Source organism: Neophocaena asiaeorientalis, unplaced genomic scaffold (genome assembly GCF_003031525.2).
Source record: "Neophocaena asiaeorientalis asiaeorientalis breed wild unplaced genomic scaffold, Neophocaena_asiaeorientalis_V1.1 scaffold629, whole genome shotgun sequence".
NCBI classification, from domain to species: domain Eukaryota; kingdom Metazoa; phylum Chordata; class Mammalia; order Artiodactyla; family Phocoenidae; genus Neophocaena; species Neophocaena asiaeorientalis.
The window spans coordinates 756,513-771,049 of NW_020175468.1; the positions used below are offsets into that span (position 1 = coordinate 756,513).

The 14,537-nt window shown below is 43.9% G+C and overlaps 1 protein-coding gene across 1 annotated transcript in view; it reads right to left on the reverse strand.

The window, feature by feature from the left end:
• Window positions 1–12,739, reverse strand: part of LOC112415437 (zinc finger protein 432-like) — a 37,785-nt gene extending 25,046 nt beyond the window's left edge. Inside the window, 4 exon segments of the mRNA XM_024768442.1 lie at window positions 3,703–3,798; window positions 5,516–5,642; window positions 10,876–11,063; window positions 12,513–12,739. Coding sequence (XP_024624210.1) covers window positions 3,703–3,798; window positions 5,516–5,642; window positions 10,876–10,890 — 238 coding nt within the window. The 5' untranslated portion in view covers window positions 10,891–11,063; window positions 12,513–12,739.
• Between the last annotated feature and the right edge of the window lie 1,798 nt (window positions 12,740–14,537).

Below are 14,537 nucleotides of genomic sequence, written 5' to 3' on the forward strand. Positions count from 1 at the left end.
ATTCCTGTTAGGGAAACCCAAATGAAAAAGAAGAAAGGAAAAAAAGTAGGGAGTTGGAGATTGCTAAATGTGGTTTGAAGGAGCAAAGGAGATAGTGGCAAGCGGAGGAAATGAGGATATTTTGAATACTTGCATAAAAAAAAGGCAAGGTTGGGCCTTCCCCGGCGGTCCAGTGGTTAAGACTCCAGACTTCCAGTGCTTCCACTGCAGGGGGTGTGGATTCCATCCCTGGTAGGGGAACTAAGATCCTGCATGGCACACAGCCAGGAAAATTTTTTTAATGTTAAAAAAAAAAAAGAAAAAGCAAGGTTAACTGATGGGGTCAGTGCAGAGAGTGGTCTTTGAAAGTGAGGAACCCAGGATTACTCTGCTAACTGTATGGCCTGAGCCAATGGTTTGGTAAAAGCATCTCCAGTTGTGATGAGGAAGAAGATTACTGAAATCCACATGTGGGAAAAAAAAAGTGCATTGTGGAACCTAAACTTTGAGATGATATTAGATGTGTAGTACAGAAACCAAGAAGCCAAGTGGAAGTATAAGTGGAGGAAACAATGTGGAAATAATATGTGCGTACTATTCAAGAAAAGAGGACTGGATGTGTTGGGAGGACATGTAGAATGAAAGATGATGATGGTACAGAACCAACGTCTTCAGACATTCCAACACTCAGGAGTTTGGGGATTCTTTAAGCCCACTTAGAGGATCCAAATTCTGACTACAGAAATCAGGGAAATAAGCATACTAAGGTGTATAGAATAAACGTATTTGTAACCTGGCAAGTAACTGTAAAGGACTGTAAACTGAAATAATCTCTTGCATTGTAATCCTGTTCCTAAATTTGCTTCTGTAGACCACCATCAAACTAACTTTCCAAAAACATCAAACATATTAGTGGATAACTTGTATAATCAAAACTCTAACCTTTAGTCTATCTGTGTCACGTTATCCTATGTTCCATTCATAGTGAAACAGGGCAACAATGACTGTTAGGAAATTTTGTAACTGGCCGTGTACCATGTAGTCATCTTTGGAAGCTAATGGAATATGGAAACTGTCGCCTTTTTCAATCACTTTCTGCATTCAGTAGAGAGGTCGTATCCAAATTTTTCCCATGTCAACGTCCCTAATAAACTCTTCACTTGCCACCAGCAGCATCTACTTCAGTAACTCTACATTTGCATCTAGGTTGGCAACAGGTTGTACTAAAGGACCAACTTCCTCCTTTAAGACCAGGTTGTGTCAGCTTTACCTTCAGGTTTTTTTTTTAAGAACATCTGACTGTTCCTTATTATTGCTAACCTACTGCCGCCCAGGTAAAAGGTAAGACAGCCTAGAGCTATAAAAATACAAAACCCTCCACTATGCTACCTCAATTACTCACATAGCAAATCCAAACAGTCATCCTGGCAAGAAAAGTGTACATCACCGTAAATATTCCATGGATTCATGTTTCCACTCCACTCCTCCTCCTGAAGAGACCTTCTAACAACACTGGCTTTCATTTGCCTGACTTCAGGCCACTTTTTGATAGTCAATCCCATGGGCTTGCACATTTCTTATATCATGCCTTCATTCCTAACTCATGGCATCATCTTCCTAATTCAAAATGTAGATAAACCTTGTACGTATCATGCTGTCATTCCCACTCTGACTGTATTACTATAAGCTCTATTTCCTCTGTTTTTCTAAAGGAATCCCTTTGTTGTTCATTTGTACAGTTACCTTCAGTGAAGACTGAACCTCACTCAAAGAGAGGTCTGGCCCTTGCCCTTGGCTACTGGGAGGTGATCTCTAGGCCCCTGGAATGTCCTGCCTGATAGGAATGTCTTTGTTTGCCTGGTGGCTTTGGCCACCAGACACTCTAACAATGTGATTTATGACATGGGCTTTGGGCCACACCCTATCAGTTACAACCTTTGGAGGAAATGGAGACTATAGGTATTAGCCTGACTTCTGGAGGGGCGAAACACATATTTCCATGTGGGAAATGTGTGATTGAATCCCAATGAAAACTCTGCATACCAAAGGCTGAGCCTTTGGTTGGCAATACTCTGTGTATTATCACACATCATGGCTGGGAGGACATAATGCCGACCATGAGTCTGGAAGCACCACATTTGGACCCTTCCAAGAGTCCATATGACCCAAGAATTCCACTCCTAGATATATACCAAAGAAAAATGAAAACATATGTTCACAAAAAAGTTGTACATGAATGTTCATAGCAGCATAATTCAAAAAAGCCAAAAAGTGGATACCACCCAAATGTCCATCAATAGATAAATGAGTAAATAAAATGTGGTATATCCATACAATGGAATATTATTTGGCAATAAAAAGGAATGAATTACAGATACATGTTAGAACTTCTATGGAAGAATTTCAAAAACATTATGATAAATGAAAGAAGTCTTTCACAATAGACCACATAGTTTATGATTCTATTTATATTAAATATCCAGAACAGGCAAATCTACAGAGATAGAAAGTAGATTAGTGCTCGCCTAGGGCTGAAGGCTTAGGAGGAAACTTTTACAAAGTGATGAAAATCTTCCAAAGTTGCTGTTGGTAATGGTTACATAACTCTCTTAATATACTACAAAACAATGAATTGTATGCTTTAAGCTGGCAAATTGTAGCATATGTGAATTATCTCAGTAAAGCTGTTAAAAAAGAAAACAAGAATATAACGGGAAAAACAAATGATTTAGGGAAATGAATACAATGCTAACACCTAAGATAAGCCAAAGGAAAACCAGAAACAGCAACTGTATGAGGGAAGTAAACTGAAGGAGACATAAGCTGCGACTTAGGCAGAACTGATGTAGATGTAAAACAGTCTTTTCTAGTTAAAACAGTCAACAGCAGAGACCTCTAAGATGAGAAGTCCATAGGCAGAGAATAACATTCAAGATAATACCAGCATGGACAGGGTAAGATGTGCAATATTGAAAGAGAATCTAACATTAAAATAGGACGGTGGAGAGGGCTTTGTTTGTGGAGAGAAGATGATTCCTATGCCTCAGCCAGGAACTCAGAAATCTTAGGCCAGTAAAAGATCTAGAACATCTAGAACTCAAAGTATAGACAATATAGACAACAGTAAGGGAGATAGCAATTTGGAGTCTCAGCCAGAAAACAGATAGAACTTAATTCATGAGACTGAAGGAAAATTTTGAGAAAATGGAAAGCAATACCTTTGAAGAACCTCAGAATGGTGGTGGGGGGCAGTGCGGTGGAGAAACTAAGGAGCTGGCTTGATGCAGTCATAGACTAGGTTACTGTGAGGGCGCAAAATACAAGGTGCAGTTGGATGTCAGGAAGGGAAGTCTGCCTTTCTCAGTGGGGCAGGAGAGTGCGGTAGTCAGAAAACAGTGATGAATTCAAAGATCTCTCCTTGGAGCGAGGCCTGGAATTTCATAGCCAGGAAGGTGGAAGGGATTTGTGACAGGGTTCAAAGGAGAGGGTTACAGAATCCAAGGAAGAAGAAAACGAGGCAAACAAACAAAAATCAAGATGTAAAATAAAATCAGCAAGGAACAGATCTCAGAAGAGGAAAAGGGGTATACTTACCTCTCAAGACCTAAAAGTTCTTTTATGGGGAAAGAGATACATGGAGGCACAGTATTCTCAGACGCCCTCCCAGGCTTCTCGCACTGACTGACTATGATGTCTGCAGTTACCCAGCTGATCCTCACTCACCTGGACAGGTTTGACTGTGGATTTCATCTTCTATTGTCCACGGTTCTTCCCCTCGTTCCAACTTGGACATTGCATCTGGTTTGCTGACCCGATACCCTGTTCATGGGAAACGATAGAAGACTGAGACTCACTGAACTGGGCTGGGGTCTGTGGGGACGGGAGAATGTTACATTTGAGGGACCGTTTTTCACATCTGCCAAGCGGAGGTTTTTCACTCAGGAGAGACTCATGGGATATTGTGATATAATAATATATATTTGGTCTCCGCCCCCAGTTCCTGGCACAGAGCTTCTAAAGCCCTTGTGGGGACTTCCCTGGTGGTCCAGTGGTTAAGACTCTGTGCTTCCACTGCAGGGGGCGTGGGTTTGATCCCTGGTCAGGGAACTGAGATGGCACGTGGCACAACAAAAAATAAAAATAGGGACTTCCCTGGTGGCACAGTGGTTAAGAATCCACCTGCCAATGCAGGGGACACAGGTTTGAGCCCTGGTACTGGAAGATCTCACATGCTGTTGAGCAACTAAGCCCACGTGCCACAACTACTGAGCCTGCGCTCTAGAGCCCATGAACCACAACCACTGAGCTTGCAAGCCACAACTACTGAAGCCCATGTGCCCTAGAGCTCACGTGCAGCAACTACTAAGCCTGCGTGCCTAGAGCCCATACTCCAAAACAAGAGAAGCCACCACAATGAGAAACCCACGCACCACAACAAAGAGTAGCCCCCGCTTGCCGCAACTAGAGAAAAGCCCGCATGCAGCAACAAAGACCCAACGCAAACAAAAATAAATAAAATTTTAAAATAAATAAATAATAAAAATAAAATAAAGCCCTTGTAACTTCCTATGTGACGGGCTGGCAGGAACCTCTTCTGTTACAGCATTTGGTTTAAGTTCCAGTTCCTGACACAAGAACTTCTAGCACCTTTGGTGTCCAGAGTGATGGGTGTCTTCTGTGTGCTAATGAGATGACTGGTGGCTGGGGGTACCTAGAGAGCTTCAGGGTGGAGGCTGCTGCCAGAAAGACCAAGGCATGAGTAGAAGGTTGGAAATTTCAGCTCTAACTCCCTAACCCCTCCATGGGGAGGGAAGGGGCTGGAGATTGAGTTAATCACCCATGGCAAATGACTTTAAGAAATCACGCTTACACAATGAAATCGCCACAAAAACTCCTAAAAAACCAGGTTGGGGGAGCTTCCGGGTTGGTGATCACATCAAAGGTGACACATTTGGAGGGGGCATGGAAGGCCCACACTCCTTCTCCCATACCTCACCCTGGGCATCTCTTCCATTTGGCTATTATCCTTTATAATAAACTGGTAATGGTAAGTAAAGTGCTTTCCTGAGTTCTGTGAGCCGTTCTAGCAAATTACCAAACCTGAGGGATGGAGAGTGGGAATGCCAAATTTAAGGTCAAGTCGGACAGAAGTGTGGGTACCCTGGGTACCCAATCTGTTCGACTAGTGTCTGAAGTGAGGGCAGTCCTGTGGGGCTGAGTCCGTAAGCCTATGGGATCTGAGGCTGACTCTGGGTGGTTAGTGTCAGAAAAGGATTGAGTTTCGGGATACCCAGTCCATACCTGGAGAGTAGGAGAATTGGTTTTGGGGATAGAAAAAACCCCACACGTTTGGAGTCAGCTGTGTTGGTAGTAAAAACAACTCATGGCACATTGTATACACCCTTTTATCAGGAGCCAGAGGAGGCACTGAGAATCTGCCATTAGGGCACTGCAGTGACTTCCAAGCATAAGCAGCTGAGGAAGGAAAGGCCACTGACTGGAGACCCTCTGAGGGACCCAGGGGAGCCGTCCTCACCCACGGACAGCAGGTTGCTATAGTTCTCCAGCATCACGTCCCGGTACAGGTCCTTCTGAGGAGGGGCCAGGAGCTGCCACTCCTCCCACGTGAAGTCCACGGCCACATCCTTGAATGACAGGGTTTCCTGGAATAGCAGAGTCCTGTTTAATTGAGTGTTTCTCTTTGACTGTCCTTCTCATATTTCTAGGATTTTGACACCAATTCCGATGTGTTTTTTTAAACACATCACCAAGAAATTCTCTGACGCCAGCTGTGTGTCCTACAATTCAATTCTGACACGATCGACCTGAAGAGAGCATCACATTCCACAGCGTAAGAGCCCAGCTCCACGAGACCCCACCACCACCCCACTCCAGATGCCAAATGCAAGTCCAGGATGCCACCTGTGCTCCTGACTAACGAGCTATAGATTGGAGGTTCCAGTGACCCCCTCCCTGGGTTTGATTAATTTGCTGGAGCAGCCCAGAGAGCTCGGGAAAAGAGTTTACTTATTGTTCACCAGTTTATTATAAAAGCATACGATAAAGGATACAGATTTCATCCAGATGCAAGAGCTGCTCAAGGCAAGGTATGTGGAAAGGAGCTTGGAGCTTCCGTGCCCTCTCCTGGTGCCCCTCCAGCACCTCCATGTGTTCACCAGCCCAGAAGCTCTCTAAACCCCACACCTTTGGGATTTTTATGGAGGCTTCATCATGTAGGCATGATTGATCATTAACTCTATTTCTAGCCCCTCCCTTTTCTGTGGATAATGGGGAATGAGATGGAAGGTTCCAAGCTTCTGATCATGGCTTGGTCTTTCTGGTAAACAGGTCCCATTCAGGAGCCCTTCAAGTGTTGCCTCATTAGAAAGAAAGGCACTCCTATCACCCAGGAAATTCCAAGGGATTTAGGAACTCTGTGTCAGAAACCAGGATCAAAGACCAAATTTTACAACAAAATATGCTCTTAGTACTCTTTTTAAAAAAATTTTATTGAAATATAGTTGATTTACAATGTCATGTTAATTTCTGCTGTACAGCAAAGTGATTCAGTTATATATATATATTCTTTTGCATATTCTTTTCCATTATGGTTTATCACAGGATACTGAATATAGTTCCCTGTGCTATACAGTAGGACCTTGTTGTTTATCCATTCTAAATAGAATACTTTTCATCTGCTAATCCCACACTCCTACTCCATCCCTCCATCACCCCCAGTCCCGCTTGGAAACCATAAGTCTGTTCTCTATGTCTGTGATTCTGTTTCTGTTTTGTAGAGAAGTTCACTTGTGTCATATTGTAGATCCCACATATAAGTGAAGTTGTATGGGAGCTCGTAGTACTCTTATTATTTAGGAAATTACAAGGATTTTAGGGACTCTGTGCTAGGAATTGGGGTCAAAGACCAGAAGATTCTCAGAGCACCCCTATTTATAAGGGTTTTAGGAGCTCTATGTCAGGAACTAGGGGCAGAGACCAATGTGTATATTTCTTATTATTTCACAAAAGGCTAACATCATATTAGATACACTGAAAATATAACGAGTGAACTGAAATATGCATTTGAAAAAATAACTAAAGATGAAGCAGATGCAGAAAGAGACAGAAAATATAAAGGAGAGTTTACTAAATATGGAGAATACACTGAGGTCTAACATAGGCCTCTACATAGTTTTTGAAAGAGATTATAGAGAAACAGAGAAGCCGTATGAAGATCTCAGGAATTAAGAAAATTTTAGAACTGATTAAACATCCTGTAACTCAGACTTAGCCAGCCAGCAAAGCCAAGCAGGAAATCTGCTTTTAGATGAGTGAGACTGAAGCTATAGAACATCACTTGCAAAAGTCAGATTTGGAAACAAACTAGAAAGAAAAGACTCGGGCTTCCCTGGTGGCGCAGTAATTAAGAATCCGCCTGCCAATGCAGGGGACACGGGTTCAAACCCCGGTCCAGGAAGATCGCACATGCCGTGGAGCAACTAAGCCCGTGTGCCACAACTACTGAGCCTGAGCTCTACAGCCCTCGAGCTACAACTACCGAGCCCACGTGCCACACCTACTGAAGCCTGCACACCTAGAGCCTGTGCTCCGCAACAAGACAACTAGAAAGAAAAGACTCGGGCTTCCCTGGTGGCGCAGTAGTTAAGAATCCGCCTGCAATGCAGGGGACACGGGTTCAAACCCCGGTCCAGGAAGATCGCACATGCCGTGGAGCAACTAAGCCCGTGTGCCACAACTAATGAGCCTGAGCTCTACAGCCCTCGAGCTACAACCACCGAGCCCACGTGCCACACCTACTGAAGCCTGCACACCTAGAGCCTGTGCTCCGCAACAAGAGAAGCCACTGTAATGAGAAGCCCGCGTGCCGCAATGAAGAGTAGCCCCCACTCGCTGCAACTAGAGAAAGCCCGCATGCAGCAACAAAGACCCGATGCAACCAAAAATAAATAAATTAAATAAATTTTTAAAAAAAGAAGTGATGAGGAAAGGATTAAAAAAAGAAAGAAAAAAAAAGAAAAGACTCATTACCATCAAAAGAAAGACAAAATTGATGAAATGAAAACAACAGAAGCCAGAAAAATGTTGTGATGAATATATATTTGGTCTTTGCCCCTGGTTCCTGGAACACAGTTCCAAAAAACCGTGGGCTCTCTAGGGTGATAAGAGTATCTTTTGTGTGCTCATGAGATGACCGGTGCCTGGTCCCCAGAAAGACCCCCAACCTCCAGGGAGGGAACTGGCATTGGGAGTTGAGTTCAGTCCCCAATAGCCAGTGATTTAATCAATTTGTGCCTACATCAGAAAACCACCATAAAAACCCCTAAAACATCAGGTTCAGAGAGCTTCCGTGTTGGTGAACACATAGAGGTGCTGGCAGGGTTGTGCTCCCAGGGAGGAACTTCTGCGCCCCTTCCCCCATACCTCGTGCTATGCATCTCTTCCATCTGGCTATTCCTGAGTTGTAGCCTTTAGAATAAACCAGTGAATGTACGTAAAGAGCTTTCCTGAGTTCTGTGAGTCATTCTAGTGAATTACCAAACCTAAGCAGGGGGTTGTGGGTACCCCCGGATTTAGAGCTCATCATCAGAGGCTTAGGTAACAGCCTGGGACTCTTGACAGGCACCTAAAGTGGGGGCAGTCTTGTGGGACTGAGCTCCTACCTTGTGGGATCTGACGCTAACTCCAGATAGTTAGTGGCAGGATTGAGTTAAATTGTAGGACACCCAGTTGGTGTCTGGAGAGTCACAGAACTAGGAGGTGTGAGGAAAATACCCCTACATTTGGTGTTAGAAGTGTTCTGGATAACTACAGTCCAGCAGTGTGGAAGGTCTTCAATGTCCTGATCCTGTGGCCATGCAGCCTAGGCCCAAATGCCACCAGGGAATGAAATGAGACCTGCTTGTCAACCGAGCTGCCAGATGAGGGGAAATCTGATGGGATAATCTATCCCTGTGTTCTTGCAGAGATTACATCATAGAGAAGAGAGTTACTTGGTTGAGCAAATTCTTTTCTTTTTCTTTTTTAAAAGAGGCGGCAAATTCTTAACACTGCTGATCTTACCACCTTCTGAATTTTTTCACATGAGATGTAGATCCATTTGGAAAAACAAAACCTTAGGTTCCTGCCTAATTTCACACTCAAAAATAGTTTGTCTCCTGTTTAGAGTCCTAGCCATAAAACAAAAGAATCTGTGAAAGGAATAGAGACAAATATGAATTATGTTCATGTCATAAACCAAAAACCATAAAAGAAAATAAGTAGTAAACTTTATAAGAGGAAAAATTAAAATGTCTGCATTGAAAAAGTTACCGTGGATAAAGCTGAAAGAAAAGTGACAAGCTGGGAAAATATTTTTTATAAACAAAAGAAAGAATCAATATGTAGTGGATAGGCATGACTCCTATTAATCAGTAAGAAAAAAATCATTTTGTTACCGTAAAAATGATAAGGACAGGCATATCACAAGAGAAAAAGAATCCAACTGGCCAATAAATATATAACATGGATTTCAACCTTACCTATGATGAGGTAAATGCAAAATAAGGTAAAAGAATAAACATTGGACCATCCAGATTGATAAAATTATACAATTTGATAATGTCCTATTATTAAGTACTGGCAAAGATTTAAGGCATGGATGATCTCACACATCACTTACTATGTAGCAGGCATGAAAAGGAGCAGGACCCTAGAGGGCCTCCCCAGGACAGATAGACACACACACACACACACACACACACACACACCACACCACCATGTGCTCAGCCTGCCTTTTGTCTGCAGAAAAACTTTAAAGAATAAATTTAATCAGAGAAGTGAGAAAATGCATACACAAAGGAAAACAGTCCAACAAGACCAAATAATAATATTTTAGTCATTAAACAAAGTCAAGGTCCTTTAGTTCCTCTTCCAGGGCTATAGATAATATTCTAAGCCATATCCTTTGAGCTGTTTTGTAGATACTGAAACCCTCACCAGTTGGAAGAAGTTAACTACATGACGACCAGACTGTAGCCATGACATAAGCTGCCAAAATTCCAAGAACTGGCTTCAAGGAAATGGGAACAAACCAACCGTGGAACTAAAGATTAACTGCACTCAACACAATCAAGATGACGCTGATCAGACCATGGCATGACCGATTTCAAGATGACAGCCAGAGTTGACTATGCTGTTTCTGCATGCAGCCCCCTCCCTCTGCCTATACAGCCCTGAAACTCCCCTTTAAAAGCTCTGGCCCACTGACTGGCAGTGGGGAGTTGGCCTCTGGACACGAGTCCACCCTCTTCCCCCAGTTGCCAGCCTCTGGAATAAAACAAACTTTCCTTTCCACCAACCTTGCCTCTCGAGTTATTGGCTTTCAAGCAGCGAGCAGCCAGACCTGACTTTTGGTAACAGATACTCATCTAAATGCTTTGCATAGTTTGACTCATTTCTTTGAGTACAATTATAGACGAATGGAATTTTATACAGCTAATATTCACAAACAGTTGCAGTCATTATTCTATTAGATGCTTAAATTATACTATCTCAGGCCAAGGGGATGTTCTTTAGAGTATAATTCCACTGATGTACAAAACATAACAGACGTATTTATGTACACAGATATGTACATGAACCCACATGCATTTATAAATAGGCACACATCTACAGGCGCACACACAGAGTCAGTAACAGTTACACATTATGTTCCCACACTAGTCATTTACTAGGAATCATAAACACTATGTTCTTGATCCAACTTTGCCATGGCGTTGGAGTTTATCTACAAAATTTATTTCTCTCTAGATACTGAACTGATTTTTCTTTTTTTTTTACAGGCCTCTACAAATCCATTCAGGAATAAAGGAGAGAATAAAACAAGACATGAGTCACCTGGGCCTGGATCATTTTCTTCTGTTCTCTGAAAATAGCTGGCAATGCAGAGGCTCTGTCTTTGTCTCTTCTGGATATACCAAAATTTCTAGTTAGATATAACAGTCGCCAAAGTATCCCCAGAAATAACAATATCTAGGTCCTGGAAACTCCTCTTCCTTCATTCATATCTTGTCTCTTGTTAGCACCTGTGGGTTGAAAAGCAAAATTACTTCTGGAATTGTATTCCTTCTTCCTGTGCACTCACCTTAACACGTGGTCCCCAATATTTCTGTCTCTTCATTTGATTCCCCAGCTAATTTCACACCCCGGGCCAATGAAACCTAACTCCCTGAATATATGGAAGTAGCATGAATTTGAAAGGGAAAGTGGCAAAGGAGAATCAGCATAGTACTATATTTCAGTGGCAGGTAATTTTCAGACAATTATAGAAATGAGGCCATCTGGGCAGTGAGAAACTGTAAATTCTTCCTTTAAACTTTGATGCCCTCAAGCCTCTTTAAAAGTCTGCATATAGGGACTTCCCTGGTGGCGCAGTGGTTGAGAGTCCGCCTGCCGGTGCAGGGGACACAGGTTCGTGCCCTGGTCCGGGAAGATCCCGCATGCCGCGGAGCGGCTGGGCCCGTGAGCCACGGCCGCTGAGCCTGCGCGTCCGGAGCCTGTGCTCCGCAACGGGAGAGGCCACAACAGTGAGAGGCCCGCGTACCGCAAAAAAAAGTCTTCATATCCCCTGTTTACATACACATTTTAATATGAGGGACAATGAACACAACAAAAGAAGAAGAGAGAGAAAAGGAATATAAGCCATAAATACAAATTTAAAAAACAATTCAAAAATATAAATACTGGGAGAGGAGCAGCCTTTAAATATTCACATATAGAACCTGAAAAGAAATATGCAGTCAACCTGCAGGAGGAATGATAAAAACAAAACTTAAATGAAAAGATTACTAAATTGAGATATGCTGAATTGTTCTTCCCCCAAACTTCCATTTCTTTGGGTTCAAAAGGAAGGGGTGCTGTAGGGAGCCAAAAGGGATTAGAAAATTTGTGGTGGGGCGGGGACTTGCACCTGAAGCTTTCAGGGAACGTTAACTAACGTTCACCAAGTCTGTCCCAGCAGCCAAAGTCTGGGCTTAACACACGCATTTATCAGGGCTCCTGAGCCTCCGAGCCTTCTGCTGTCACACATCCCTGCACGAAAGACAGTGACCATTACCCCACCGGATTAATACCAAACCAGGTCAGATACACACGTACACTGACCTCCCTTAACCGTTCCTCGACCTTTGAGCTCCAAATTATCCGAGAACCCGAACAAGTCTCCGTATTCATTGACGAACCCCACGCCACCAGTTGTCAATCACCCCCGAAGACCTTAAACCCTGACCTCAGGACTCTCGGTAGTTGATCTGTTCAGACCTTTAAACTCTGACCACCAGAGCCCCCATGATTGACCCCAAAGACACCCCGATCATAGACATTGTACTGACTCCTCCATGCTCCCTTCAAAAACAAAACCAAAGCACCATCCACCCTTGCGCCACCTTCCCAGACTCAAAGGAGCCACAGCCCACCTAAAGGCCGACAGACCGCCCCCATCCCCGTCTTTTCTACAGCCAGACCCACATACCCACCTGGTTCTCTCCTGAACCTGCAGCGACCTCTTCAGGGCCTAACTTTATCCCCCAAACTCCTTTTACTTCTGGTCCCCTCGCCCAGCCCTCTCTCCCGAGACCAACCGACAAGGGTCAGCGACGTTTCTACCGCGTTTCTATGGTGAACGGATTGGGGGTTTCCGGCTTTTCCTTATGAGGTAATACGTCCGCGCCGCCACCACAGGCTCGGCGCCCTGGGGTCGCCATCTTTGCGCACCTGACGTACAGAAGGCGCGGCGGCCGCTGAGAGACCAAAGCTGAAGACTCTCGTATTTCCTGGTACCTCAGCCCCTTAAAGGAAAATGGGGAGATTTTAAGAGGCTCGAGCTCATACAAAGCAAACATGACGTGGGGGTAAATTCATCTGAATGGACAGGGCCCGCTTGTGGACGGTGAACGGCGCAAATTTTTCAAAGGCCGGAGCCCATCAAGACCGAAAGGGCGCAGTACATTCTGAGCGGCTGTGACGTCTCGGCTGCGTGGGAAGTTAAAATTGCTTCTGGACACCTCGATAACTGGTTTAATTGCGAAAAGATTTAGAGGCCGTATGAAAACTTAAGCGTGCTTGGCAAAAAAAACCCTGGCGGCGCGCTGTAGCCGTTTCGGGTTTGAGCCGTTGGGCAGGAGCACCGTGGACGCCGCCCTCTTAGAGGAGATTCGGTGTCCGTACTGCGGGGCAAATGCTGTCTGCGGAGCTCGGCGTGGAACTGGCAGATGGAAGTGTTTGGGGAAGACCAAGGTTTGGAAAAGTGACAGTACGGGGGATGCAGCGATCACAAAGTGAGCGGAAACGGTGGACGTTGTGAGCCTCTTCCCAACCGTGCTCCTTACCCAGCCCATCCTGGGCAGCACTGGACCGCCTTCTGTCACTACAGATTAGTCTGCGTTCTTTTCATAAAATTAGTAGTGTCTGTGCTGGCTTCTTTCACATAGCACGACTGTTTTGAAATTCATCATTTTTAAAAAATATATTTATTTATTTATTTGGTTGTGGCTCACAGGTTCCTTAGTTGCGGCAGGCGGGCTCCTTAGTTGTGGCATGCGAACTCTTAGTTGTGACATGCATGTGGGATCTAGTTCCCTGACCAGGGATGGAACACGGGCCCCTTGTATTGGGAGGGTGGGGTCTTATCCACTGTGCCACCAGGGAAGTCCTGAAATTCATCATTTTAAAAGTATCAATAGTTCGTTCCTTTTTTGTTGCTTTAGTATTCATTGTTGGATATTCCAAAATTTAATCATTCACCAGTTGGTGGACCTTTGCATTGTTTCCAGTGTTTTGGATACTGCCAGTGGAACTTCTACGAACATTTGTGTGCAAAAAATAAAATGACCTCAAAGAACTGGTTTTCCCACAGTCCTATGCGTCTTCATCAGGTCACCAAGAAGTCTTTGTCAGACATTTACAGGCCTGCTACCCATTTCTAACCCTGCTCCAGCTCATATTCTCTTCCTCCTCTCACCCCAGCCCTGAGCTAGAACGCTCATTCACCCTGGGGAAACAGATCTTGAGAACACAGGCTGTGGCACAGATGCAAAGTTCACCTACTTTCTTCAATTACGTTCAACTCCATAGGACCTTGTAAGTCTCAGAAAGCACCGATAAAAGTCATATAACGAAAGGTCAAAGCAGGAAGTCAGTTTTATTTTCTCTCACTGGACCGTCATTACCATGCTGGCCCAGTCTCTCACCTGAGATACTAGAATTGTCCCTGCTTATATCCTTGACCCTTATGATCTCATCTTCATAGAACAGGCAAGGCGATCCTTGTAAAATGCAAATCAATCATGAAAATTTCCTGTTCTCAATTATCTAATGACTACATTACAGGATTGAATAAATATTAGATGGCCAAGTTTAGGTGCTTAAAAATATTATGTTGGAGTAAATTTACCCGATAATCCAGGGTTTGTGATGGAAATGTAGGACAGCTACTGCATAGCAAATTTCCATTTCTTGTTCTTTAAGCAGGACTCAAGATTTTTTAGCAGGATATGTTTAAT